Genomic DNA, 13,160 nt, shown 5'->3' with positions numbered 1-13,160 from the left:
TCCGTTTCTGCATACTTAAGGACTTCTATTTTGAGAGTAGGGAGGGAAGTGAATATGACCATTTGAAACAATAATCATCTTCCCCTTCGTGGAGTTAAAGGCTTTATTTAAAGTTACACTAGACACATTAAGAACACATCATTCCTCTTCCTTTGCTTGATGTAGTGCGTTAACGTGAAAACCACATGATTATAACTGCACTTCAAGTTGAGTCAAGACCTCTGCATGAAGAACGTTTTTGTGTGCTTTGGTTTAGAAAGAAAATTGTTCTCTTTTTCTCCCATTTGCTTTTAGAGTTGCTGTAGCTAAGAGGGTTACAGGGTTAGAAATGAGATGGAATTCAAACGGGAAATGGCCCCAGATGGTCTTGATGGCTTTTATTTTGCAGCTATTACTGAGATGGAAAACTAGTGATGCGTTATTTTGTTGTTGTTGTTTGTTTCTTTGTAAGGATTTTGTTTTTAAACTTTTTTAACATCTTTATTGGAGTATAACTGCTTTACATTGGTGTGTTAGTTTCTGCTTTATAACAGAGTGAATCAGTTACACATATACATATGTTTCCATATCTCTTCCCTCTTGCATCTCCCTCCCTCCCACCCTCCCTATCCCACCCCTCTAGGTGGTCACAAAGCACTGAGCTGATCTCCCTGTGCTATGCGGCTGCTTCCCACTAGCTATCTATTTTACATTTGGTAGTGTATATATGTCCATGCCACTCTCTCACTTTGCCCCATCTTACCCTTCCCCCTCCCCGTATCCTCAAGTCCGTTCTCTAGTAGGTCTGCGTCTTTATTCCCGTCTTGCCCCTAGGTTCTTTATGACCATTTTTTTGTTTGTTTTTTAGATTCCATGTATATGTGTTAGCATACGGTATTTGTTTTTATCTTTCTGACTTACTTTGCTCTGTATGACAGACTCTAGGTCCATCCACCTCACTACAAATAACTCAATTTCATTTCTTTTTATGGCTGAGTAATATTCCATTTATATATGTGCCACATCTTTATCCATTCATCTGTTGATGGACACTTAGGTTGCTTCCACGTCCTGGCTATTGTAAATAGAGCTGCAGTGAACATTGTGGTACATGACTCTTTTTGAATTATAGTTTTCTCAGGGTATATGCCCAGTAGTGGGATTGCTGGGTCGTATGGTAGTTCTATTTTTAGTTTTTTAAGGAACCTCCATACTGTTCTCCATAGTGGCTGTATCAATTTACATTCCCACCAACAGTGCAAGAGGGTTCCCTTTTCTCCACACCCTCTCCAGCATTTATTGTTTGTAGATTTTTTGATGATGGCCATTCTGACCGGTGTGAGATGATATCTCATTGTAGTTTTGATTTGCATTTCTCTAATGATTAAGGATGTTGAGCATTCTTTCATGTGTTTGTTGGCAATCTGTATATCTTCTTTGGAGAAATGTCTATTTAGGTCTTCTGCCCATTTTTGGATTGGGTTGTTTGTTTTTTTGACATTGAGCTGCATGAGCTGCTTGTAAATTTTGGAGATTAATCCTTTGTCAGTTGCTTCATTTGCAAATATTTTCTCCCATTCTGAGGGTTGTCTTTTGGTCTTGTTTATGGTTTCCTTTGTTGTGCAAAAGCTTTGAAGTTTCATTAGGTCCCATTTGTTTATTTTTGTTTTTATTTCCATTTCTCTAGGAGATGGGTCAAAAAGGATCTTGCTGTGATTTATGTCATAGAGTATTCTGCCTATGTTTTCCTCTAAGAGTTTGATAGTGTCTGGCCTTACATTTAGGTCTTTAATCCATCTGGAGTTTATTTTTGTGTATGGGGTTAAGGAGTGTTCTAATTTCATTCTTTTACATGTAGCTGTCCATTTTTCCCAGCACCACTTATTGAAGAGGCTGTCTTTTCTCCACTGTATATTCTTGCCTCCTTTATCAAAGATAAGGTGACCATATGTGTGTGGGTTTATCTCTGAGCTTTCTATCCTGTTCCATTGATCTATATTTCTGTTTTTGTGCCAGTACCATACTGTCTTGATTACTATAGCTTTTTAGTAGAGCCTGAAGTCCAGCAGCCTGATTCCTCCAGCTCCGTTTTTCTTTCTCAAGATTGCTTTGGCTATTCGGGGTCTTTTGTGTTTCCATACAAATTGTGAAATTTTTTGTTCTAGTTCTGTGAAAAATGCCATTGGTACTTTGATAGGGATTGCACTGAATCTGTAGATTGCTTTGGGTAGTAGAGTCATTTTCACAATGTTGATTCTTCCAATCCAAAAACATGGTATATCTCTCCATCTTTTTGTATCATCTTTAATTTCTTTCATCAGTGTCTTATAGTTTTCTGCATACAGGTCCTTTGTCTCCCTAGGTAGGTTTATTCCTAGGTATTTTATTCTTTTTGTTGCAATGGTAAATGAGAGTGTTTTCTTAATTTCACTTTCAGATTTTTCATCATTAGTGTATAGGAATGCAAGAGATTTCTGTGCATTAATTTTGTATCCTACTACTTTACCAAATTCATTGATTAGCTCTAGTCGTTTTCTGGTAGCATCTTTAGGATTCTCTATGTATGGTATCATGTCATCTTCTTTTCTGTTTTGGATTCCTTTTATTTCTTTTTCTTCTCTGATCGCTGTGCCTAAAACTTCAAAAACTATGTTGAATAATAGTGGTGAGAGTGGGCAACCTTGTCTTGTTCCTGATCTTAGTGGAAATGGTTTCACTTTTTCACCATTGAGAATGATTTTGGCTGTGGGTTTGTCATATATGGCCTTTATTATGTTGAGGTAAGTTCCCTCTATGCTTACTTTCTGGAGGGTTTTTATCATAAATGGGTGTTGAATTTTGTCAAAAGCTTTCTCTGCATCTGTTGAGATGATCATATGGTTTTTCTCCTTCAATTTGTTAATACAGTGTATCACATTGAATGATTTGCGTATACTAAAGAATCCTTACATTCCTGGGATAAACCCCACTTGACCATGGTGTATGATCCTTTTAATGTGCTGTTGGATTCTGTTTGCTAGTATTTTGTTGAGGATTTTTGCATCTATGTTCATCAGTGATATTGGCCCGTAGTTTTCTTTCTTTGTGACATCTTTGTCTGTTTCTGGTATCAGGGTGATGGTGGCCTTGTAGAATGAGTTGGGGAGTGTTCCTTCCTCTGCAATATTTTGGAAGAGTTTGAGAAGGATAGGTGTTAGCTCTTCTCTAAATGTTTGATAGAATTCTCCTGTGAAGCCATCTGGTCCTGGGCTTTTGTTTATTGCAAGATTTTGAATCACAGTTTCAATTTCAGTGCTTGTGATTGGTCTGTTCATATTTTCTATTTCTTCCTGGTTCAGTCTCGGCAGGTTGTGCATTTCTAAGAATTTGTCCATTTTTTCCAGGTTGTCCATTTTATTGGCATAGAGTTGCTTGTAGTAATCTCTCATGATTGTTTGTATTTCTGCAGTGTCAGTTGTTACTTCTCCTTTTTCATTTCTCATTCTATTGATTTGAGTCTTCTCCCTTTTTTTCTTGATGAGTCTGGCTAATGGTTTATCAATTTTGTTTATCTTCTCAAAGAACCAGCTTTTAGTTTTATTGATCTTTGCTATTGTTTCCTTCATTTCTTTTTCATTTATTTCTGATCTGATCTTTATGATTCTTTCCTTCTGCTAACTTTGGGGTTTTTTTGTTCTTCTTTCTCTAATTGCTTTAGGTGCAAGGTTAGGTTGTTTATTCGAGATGTTTCCTGTTTCTTGAGGTAGGCTTGTATTGCTATAAACTTCCCTCTTAGAACTGCTTTTGCTGCATCCCATAGGTTTTGGGTCGTCGTGTCTCCTTTGTCATTTGTTTCTAGGTATTTTTTGATTTCCCCTTTGATTTCTTCAGTGATTACTTCGTTATTAAGTAGTGTATTGTGTAGCCTCCATGTGTTTGTATTTTTTTACAGATCTTTTCCTGTAATTGATATCTAGTCTCATAGCGTTGTGGTTGGAAAAGATACTTGATACGATTTCAATTTTCTTAAATTTACCAAGGCTTGATTTATGACCCACGATATGATCTATCCTGGAGAATGTTCCATGAGCAGTTGAGAAAAATGTGTATTCTGTTGTTTTTGGGTGGAATGTCCTATAAATATCAATTAAGTCCATCTTGTTTAATGTATCACTTAAAGCTTGTGTTTCCTTATTTATTTTCATTTTGGATGATCTGTCCATTGGTGAAAGTGGGGTGTTAAAGTCCCCTACTATGATTGTATTACTGTCGATTTCCCCTTTTATGGCTGTTAGTATTTGCCTTATGTATTGAGGTGCTCCTATGTTGGGTGCATAAATATTTACAATTGTTATATCTTCTTCTTGAATCGATCCCTTGATCATTATATAGTGTCCTTCTTTGTCTCTTATAATAGTCTTTATTTTAAAGTCTGTTTTGTCTGATATGAGAATTGCTACTCCAGCTTTCTTTTGATTTCCATTTGCATGGAATATCTTTTTCCATCCCCTCACTTTCAGTCTGTATGTGTCCCTAGGTCTGAAGTGGGTCTCTTGTAGACAGCATATATACGGGTCTTGTTTTTGTATCCATTCAGCCAGTCTATGTCTTTTGGTTGGAGCATTTAATCCATTTACATTTAAGGTAATTATCGATATGTATGTTCCTATTTCCATTTTCTTAATTGTTTTGTGTTTGTTACTGTAGGTCTTTTCCTTCTCTTGTGTTTCCTGCCTAGAGAAGTTCCTTTAGCATTTGTTGTAAAGCTGGTTTTGTGGTGCTGAATTCTCTTAGCTTTTGCTTGTCTGTAAAGGTTTTAATTTCTCTGTCAAATCTGAATGAGATCCTTGCTGGGTAGAGTAATCTTGGTTGTAGGTTTTTCCCCTTCATCACTTTAAATATGTCCTGCCACTCCCTTCTGGCTTGCGGAGTTTCTGCTGAAAGATCAGCTGTTAACCTTATGGGGATTCCCTTGTATGTTATTTGTTGTTTTTCCCTTGCTGCTTTTAATATTTTTTCTGTGTATTTAATTTTTGATAGTTTGATTAATATGTGTCTTGGCGTGTTTCTCCTTGGATTTATCCTGTATGGGACTCTCTGTGCTTCCTGGACTTAACTATTTCCTTTCCCATATTAGGGAAATTTTCAACTATAATCTCTTCAAATATTTTCTCAGTCCCTTTCTTTTTCTCTTCTTCTTCTGGGACCCCTATGATTCGAATGTTTGTGCATTTAATATTGTCCCAGAGGTCTCTGAGACTGTCCTCAATTATTTTCATTCTTTTTTCTTTATTCTGCTCTGCAGTAGTTATTTCCACTATTTTATCTTCCAGGTCACTTATCCGTTCTTCTGCCTCAGTTATTCTGCTATTGATCCCTTCTAGAGAATTTTTAATTTTATTTATTGTGTTGTTCATCACTGTTTGTTTGCTCTTTAGTTCTTCTAGGTCCTTGTTAAACCTTTCTTGTATTTTCTCCATTCTATTTCCAAGATTTTGGAAGATCTTTACTATCATTATTCTGAATTCTTTTTCAGGTAGACTGCCTATTTCCTCTTCATTTGTTAGGTCTGGTGGGTTTTTACCTTCCTCCTTCATCTTCTGTGTGTTTCACTGTCTTCTCATTTTGCTTAACTTACTCTGTTTGGGGTCTCCTTTTTGCAGGCTGCAGGTTCGTAGTTCCCGTTGTTTTTGGTGTCGGTACCCAGTGGCTAAGGTTGGTCCAGTGGGTTGTGTAGGCTTCCTGGTGGAGGGGACTAGTGCCTGTGTTCTGGTGGATGAGGCTGGATCTTGTCTTTCTGGTGGGCAGGTCCACATCTGGTGGTGTGTTTTGGGGTGTCTGTGGCCTTATTATGATTTTAGGCAGCTTCTCTGCTAATGGGTGGGGTTGTGTTCCTCTGTTGCTAGTTGTTTGGCATGGGGTGTCCAGCACTGAAGCTTGCTCGTCGTTGAGTGAAGCTGGATCTTGGCGTTGAGATGGAGATCTCTGGAAGATTTTCGCTGTTTGATATTACGTGGAGCTGGGAGGTCTCTTGTGGACCAGTGTCCTGAACTTGGCTCTCCCACCTCAGAGGCACAGCCCTGATGCCTGGCTGGAGCACCAAGAGCCTGTCATCCACACGGCTCAGAATAAAAAGGAGAAAAAAAAGGAAAGAAAGAAGAAGATAAAATAAAATAAAATTAAATTAAAAAGTTATTAAAATAAAAAAATAATTATTTAAAACAAATCTTTTTAAGTAAGAAGAAACGAAAAAGAAAGAAAGAGAGCAACCAAACCACAAAACAAATCCACCAATGATAACAAGCGCTAAAAACTATACTAAAAATAAAACAAAACAAAACAAAAAACGGACAGACCGAACCCCTAGGACAAATGGTAAAAGCAAAGCTATACAGACAAAATCACACACAGAAGCATACACATACCACTCACAAAAAGAGAAAAAGGGAAAATATATATATATATTGTTGCTCCCAAAGTCCACCTCCTCAATTTGGGATGATTCGTTGTCTCTTCAGGTATTCCACAGGTGCAGGTACATCAAGTTGATTGTGAGGATTTACTCCGCTGCTCCTGAGGCTGCTGGGAGAGATTTCCCTTTCTCTTCTTTGTTTGCACAGCTCCTGGGGTTCAGCTTTGGATTTGACCCCGCCTGTGTGGGTAGGTCGCCTGAGGGCGTCTGTTCTCCGCTCAGACAGGACAGGGTTAAAGGAGCAGCTGATTCGGGGGCTCTGGCTCAGTCAGGCTGGGGGGAGGGAGGGTTATGGCGTGCGGGGCGAGCCTGCGTCAGCAGAGGCCAGTATGATGTTGCACCAGCCTGAGGCACACCGTGTGTTCTCCCAGGGAAGTTGTCCCTGGGTCACGGGACCCTGGCAGTGGCGGGCTGCACAGGCTCCCAGAAGGGGAGGTGTGGATAGTGACCTGTGCTTGCACACAGGCTTCTTGGTGGTGGCAGCAGCAGGCTTAGCGTCTCATGCCCGTCTCTGGGGTCCGCGCTGATAGTCGCGGCTCGCGCCCATCTCTGGAGCTCCTTTAAGCAGCGCTCTGAATCCCCTCTCCTTGTGTACCAGGAAACAGAGGCAAGAGAAAGTCTCTTGCCTCTTCCACAGCTCCAGACTTTTTTCTGGACTCCCACCACAGCTAGCTGTGGTGCACTAGCCCCCTTCAGGCTGTGTTCACGCAGCCAACCCCAGTCCTCTGCCTGGGATCCGAACAAAGCCCGAGCCTCAGCTCCCAGCCCCCGCCAGCCCCAGTGGGTGAGCAGACAAGCCTCTCGGGCTGGTGAGTGCTGGTCGGCACCGATCCTCTGTGCGGGAATCTCTCCTCTTTGCCCTCTGCACCCCTGTTGCTGTGCTCTCCTCCGTGGCTCCGAAGCTTCCCCCCTCCACCACCCACAGTCTCCGCCCGCAAAGGGCCTTCCTGATGTGTGGAAACCTTTCCTCCTTCACAGCTCCCTCCCAGAGGTGCAAGTCCCGTCCCTATTCTTTTGTCTCTGTTTTTTCTTTTTTCTTTTGCCCTACCCGGGTACGTGGGGAGTTTCTTGCCTTTTGGGAGGTCTGAGGTCTTCTGCCGGCATTCAGTAGGTGTTCTGTAGGAGTTGTTCCACATGTAGATGTATTTCTGATGTATTTGTGGGGAGGAAGGTGATGTCCACGTCTTATTCTTCCGCCATCTTGAAGCTCCTCCATGATGCATTATTAAGGTGTGCTGCTGTTAGGTCTTCCCTTCCTTATTCCAGGCTATTTGGGCAACTTTTATTATCATCTGCCCCTTAAGAGAGAGTTTTCAACTCTTTTTGTGTAATTTAAGTATTTTGTTTGATTTTAAGAGTCCCAGATTACTGTTATCAAATCCATATGAGATATGTCATCTTACCCATAAGAAGGTAGCCCACCATCAATAGGGCATGAGTCTGTTTAGGATTCTGAGAGTATTATTAGGAAGCATTACCTGTATCACTGTGGAAGGCCTTTTACACTGAAAAAAGAATTACATTAGTTTTTTTACAGAAAGACAAACTTAAGCAGGTTTTCCAAAGGAAAGTCATAATATCATGGGAAATTTTCAACTTTCTTCTTGAAAGTATAGATATTACGTTTAGGTGATTAAATAGATCTACTTTGGGCAGGCAGATATCCTGATTAGGTAATCATGGTTATCTTTAAGAGGAGTGGATGATTGAAGTTTATATTATCCCTTTAACTCACACTGTAATTTTGATCAATTCCTTTAACTTCTTTATATTTTAGATTCTTGAATTCCAAACATGATCAAACTTCATTTCCTTACAAGTACTTAAAAATGATTAGTAAGCTCATATAACAAAAACATCTTAGTAACTTAATCCCCCATGTTTTTCCTGTGGTTTCTCCCTATGAGAACCCAACAGCCCTCACACCCCATATCTATTTTCAGGTTAAGGTAGGGCCATCTCCCCAGAGATCTGGAATTTCATTAGCAATTGGACCCATTACTGTTAATGCACCTTTGCATTTTAATAAATGAATTCCTAGGAGTTCTAGTGTAGCAAGCCCCACACCCCAGTCAGTGACACATAGTGTTACCAAACCAAAATTGGGTCAGCTCACCCACTCACAGTAAAGCCAACTTACTGACACTAGGATTTGGTAGAGGAAAGTGCAGCATTTATTGCAGGCACCAAGCAAGGAGTAAGGGCAGCTAATAACCAAGAGACCCAAACTCCCCAGTGGATTCCAGGGAAGGATTTTTAAAGGCAAGGCGAGGGAGAGAGTTGCAGGGTGCATGATCAGCTCGTGTACCATTCTCTGATTGGGTGACAGTGAGGTAAGAGGATGGTGTCACAGGGGTTAACATCATCAGTTCTTGGGTTCCAGCTGGTCTGGGGGCTACATGCTAATGCTCATCATGCAGTTAGATTCTTCTATCTGGTGGAGGTTTTAGTTTTAGTATCTGTAAAACAACTCAGGAACATGCATCAGACATGTTATCTTTGTCCTTCAGGAAAGAACTAAAGATTCTGTGACTGTTACGTGGCTGATTCACTTTTTAAATTGTTACCAACTCTCCTGGCCCAACTGCTATTTTTTTGTCACTACATGTTCACATTCTTTCAGTCATTATTGAGCAGCCTTTTGTGACTTGGGAGGCCTGGGAGACTAAAGCTTTTCTACAAACAAGACACAGGCAGAGGACATGGTGGGTGATTTGTCCCGGGAAGGCCCCATAGGGTCCTGCTTGGTTACAATAGCGTATGTGATATGTACTGAGACATGAGGTTGAAAGACAGTGCCAAAACTTCCCACAGTCCTCCACTCTATTAACGTGGCAGTAAAAGAATACAGGACTGTCATTTTTTTGGAGCACATTTCCTTTTTGAGGCTGTGTGCCAGGTGGCTCATGAACCTTGTCTTTTAATCTCACGACATTCTTATGAAATAGGTATTATCCCATTTTGCAGGTGAGGGAACTGATGCTCAGAGAAGTTATGCCATTTGCCTGAGGTCACATACATCACTAAGACATTTCAGCCAGCATTCAGACTAATACCTGTTTTACTCAAAAACGTACTTTGTACCACTATTTCTGTACCCCAAAAAAGATAATCTGAAACTCATTTTTATAGTATTCCTTTCTCATTCCTAAAAGTAGTTTTTGGCATAGAAGCCTATGAGCCAAATAAGAGAATGATGCTCTCTTTTGTAACCAACTAGTTTCTCCCTCTGCGATGGGCAAGTTGTTAGTTTCCGTCACTTCAGTGGCCCTGCATGGTTGGGACTGGAAGGTTCAGAAAACAAAATTTTATAAAAAATACTTCAGTCAACCCAATTGCATAGCAAGACTGCCCGGGATAAGGATGCCTCTATGTAAGATACGGAGATTTGGCCTTTGAAACATTTTCTTGTATTTTTCTTGTGTTTTTCTTTTATTCTTAATTGCATTGTTCTAGTTTCCTTACATAACATCAATTGTAAATCTTCAATCTTAGTAATAAAATCGATGAGCATGGGACTTCCCTGGTGGCGCAGTGGTTGAGAGTCTGCCTGCCATTGCAGGGGACACGGGTTCGAGCCCTGGTCTGGGAGGATCCCACATGCCACAGAGCAGCTGGGCCCGTGAGCCACAATTACTGAGCCTGCGCGTCTGGAGCCTGTGCTCCGCAACAAGAGAGGCCGTGATAGTGAGAGGCCCACGCGCCGTGATAAAGAGTGGCTCCCGCTTGCCACAACTAGAGAAAGCCCTCGCATAGAAATGAAGACCCAACACAGCCATAAATAAATAAATTAAATTAAATTAAAAATAAAAAAAAATCGATGGGCAGTAATTGTGTTAATGCCAATTACTTTTATTTACTGAACACCTTTCTCTGTGACATCTTGATACTTTACTCACATCATTTCATTTAATCCTCACAGTCACCTTTGAGGTAAGGGAAGTGGCATAAATGCCATTTTATAGATTAAAAAATCGAGTTTCAAGGAAATTAAGTCATTTGCCCAAGTTCTTTGTAAGTTGAGAATTAGAATTTGCATGCAGGTCTGTTAAAACTGTTGCTTAGTTTATGTTTAGCAGACTTTAAGTTTAAAAAAAACAAGTGGAGAGAAACTAAAATCACCTTCTAAAAATTTACACTGAGTTTGGAAAATAATTTTTTAAAAACAAGGTTAAAAAAGCAACAAGGTTTACTTGGAAATTTAGATAGCAGATGTGATATTGGAAAAGCAGGGATGTAATTGTCAATAAAATGAATGATTAAAATGGAGATTATGTTTTCCCCAGAGTCTCTTAGCAGGCTGTATACATTTAGCTTGGGGTGAAATGTTTTCTGTTTTTGTCAGTCACGACTTTCTTCAGCTTAAGAACTTCAGATACGTGGTCCTCGACTGTAGCTGTGGGTTCTGACTCGGAACTTGGGGTTCTCCTTGGGAGGGGATGGGCTGACACAGTAGGAATGCCAGTCGGTACAGGGTTTGGAGTGGCTGACCTGCCGGACCCCTCTCCTTTCTCCTTTGCGCGGCAGGTGCAGAACAAGCTGGACGGCTGCTGCTACGCGGTGAAGCGCATCCCCATCAACCCGGCCAGCAAGCACTTCCGCAGGATCAAGGGCGAGGTGACGCTGCTGTCGCGCCTGCACCACGAGAACATCGTGCGCTACTACAACGCCTGGATCGAGAGGCATGAGCGGCCGGCGGGCCCCGCGACGCCGCCCCCGGACGCGGGGCCCCAGGTGCTGGACTGGCGAGCCTTGCCCCGGCCGCCCGTCGGCGACAGCGACACGGACGGCCCGGGCAGCGTGGAGGCGGCCGCGCCGCCGCCCATCCTCAGCAGCTCGGTGGAGTGGAGCACATCGGGTGAGCGCTCGGCCAGCGCCCGCTTCCCCGCCACCGGCCCGGACTCCAGCAGCGACGAGGATGACGACGAGGAACACGACGGCGTCTTCTCACAGTCCTTCCTGTAAGAGTTCCCAGGCGCTGCTGGCTCGTCCCCGCCAAGCCCAGGCCGGGGAAGGGGAGGGACTTGGTTAGAAATCCAGTCCTGTGGACCATGATGAAATACATGTATATGCAACTCATTTTTAGAGAGTAACCAAATTCATTCAGTCCAAGAGTTTTTTCCCTTTGATATCTTCAAGAGATCTCCAAAATCCAAGCCCTGGAGGAAGGAAAAATAGAAACTTCTTCCAGTCCCTCCTCTTAATACATTTAATAGGATTCTTAAAAGAGCATTCTTTTTAGATAAGGGCTTCCGACTCTGTGGAACATAAAGGAACTAATTTGGAGTCTTGACATAGGACCTACTGCAGTTCTAAAAAGGGTTACCAAACCAATAATTATGATCCTAAAATAAAGTTTAAAGTTTAATGCATCTCAGAATCCACCCTGGTCATTTACATTCATGGTTTTATTTCATTGTATCCATTTGGATACAGTTTATCATAACTCTGAGCTATTGAATTATAACAGGGAATTTGGTTTCTTTAGTCTTTCTCTATTTCTCTTTTTAAGACCTGCTTCAGATTCTGACAGTGATATCATCTTTGACAATGAAGATGAGAACAGTAAAAGTCAGAATCAGGTAAATATATAAATAGAAGTTACACCTTTTTATTCATCATGGGATGGGTACATAAGCAAATGTTTGATGTTACAAACCTCAGGTAAAATAGTAAAGCCTTAATCTGATATGCAGATATAGAAACATGATTTTAAAACACGATTTTTTAAAATATGCTACTCATATGGTTACTTATAGGTCTTAATTTATCCACATAATAAAAAGAGAAGAATAAATTGACATGCTGGGTTTTTTTGTTTTGTTTTGCTTTTAGTGAAAACCACTTCCTAGAGGATTTTAGGAAACATTATGTGGTTGGGGATGAGGGTTGAATGCAAATTAATTGAGTAACTAAACAGCCTAATTGTGGAGTTCTGTAGGTCTCTCTCACATCAATTAATCTTGATGACTTACTCTCATAAACCATCCTCTGGAACAGTGTTTTAACACTGTGGGTTATGATCCTGTAATGGGTTATGAAATCAGTTTCAAGGGTTACAACCAGCTTCATTTTATTTTTAATGCTGTAGAAAAGAGTAAAGAATACCAAAATCTATCACACTAGTAAAGGTAAACTCTGTTCGTAGAACTTGTCTCTTACATGAGTATATGTATTAGGTGTAGTATAAAATACAACATGGTCTGAAAGATTTGAGAAACACTGCTCTAAGCCTTGGACCCCACTCAATTCTGTATCTTCCTGCATCCAGGCCAGCAGAGCCCCTCAGTGCTGATGGCTTGGAGTTCGGTGTGAAGCTTTGTAATTTCCAGGGCTGTCAGTTATTGCCAGAGAAACCTTCTGCAGCTGGGGATTGGATGCAGTGACTTTATTACCAGGAATAAAAATATAATTACAAGCAGGGTGCATTCATAGCAGATAAAAAAAAGTCTACACATAGACTGTCTTAGATAAGCAGTTAAATTGGTTTGAATGAGGTTTGAATGCTTTAGCCAGCACTTTTTTTTTGCACAGTATGCAGGATCTTAGTTCCCCAACCAGACATCGAATCTGTGCCCCCTGCAGTGGAAACACGGAGTCTTAACCATTGGATTGCCAGGGAAGTCCCAGCATTTTTTAAAAGTACTTCCCTCTTCTATTAAAATCCCCTTAACCCCTGAGGAAGTTTAAAGAATAATAGCATAAGTAGTCTAAACTAACTGCTTTGGTT

General features: G+C 40.9%; 1 protein-coding gene across 5 annotated transcripts in view; it reads left to right on the top strand.

The window, feature by feature from the left end:
- The window catches only part of EIF2AK4 (eukaryotic translation initiation factor 2 alpha kinase 4), a 108,302-nt gene that overhangs the window by 46,669 nt on the left and 48,473 nt on the right, over positions 1 to 13,160 (top strand). For all 5 annotated transcript variants that reach the window (XM_059913658.1, XM_059913657.1, XM_059913661.1 and 2 more), the window contains 2 exons: positions 10,958 to 11,391; positions 11,943 to 12,012. In XM_059913658.1, coding sequence (XP_059769641.1) covers positions 10,958 to 11,391; positions 11,943 to 12,012 — 504 coding nt within the window. The remainder of the gene's footprint in view (positions 1 to 10,957; positions 11,392 to 11,942; positions 12,013 to 13,160) is intronic.

Source organism: Balaenoptera ricei, chromosome 2 (genome assembly GCF_028023285.1).
Source record: "Balaenoptera ricei isolate mBalRic1 chromosome 2, mBalRic1.hap2, whole genome shotgun sequence".
Classification (NCBI taxonomy): Eukaryota; Metazoa; Chordata; class Mammalia; order Artiodactyla; family Balaenopteridae; genus Balaenoptera; species Balaenoptera ricei.
The sequence above is the reverse complement of the archived record's forward strand: the minus strand, read 5'-3'. Positions and strand labels throughout refer to the sequence as shown.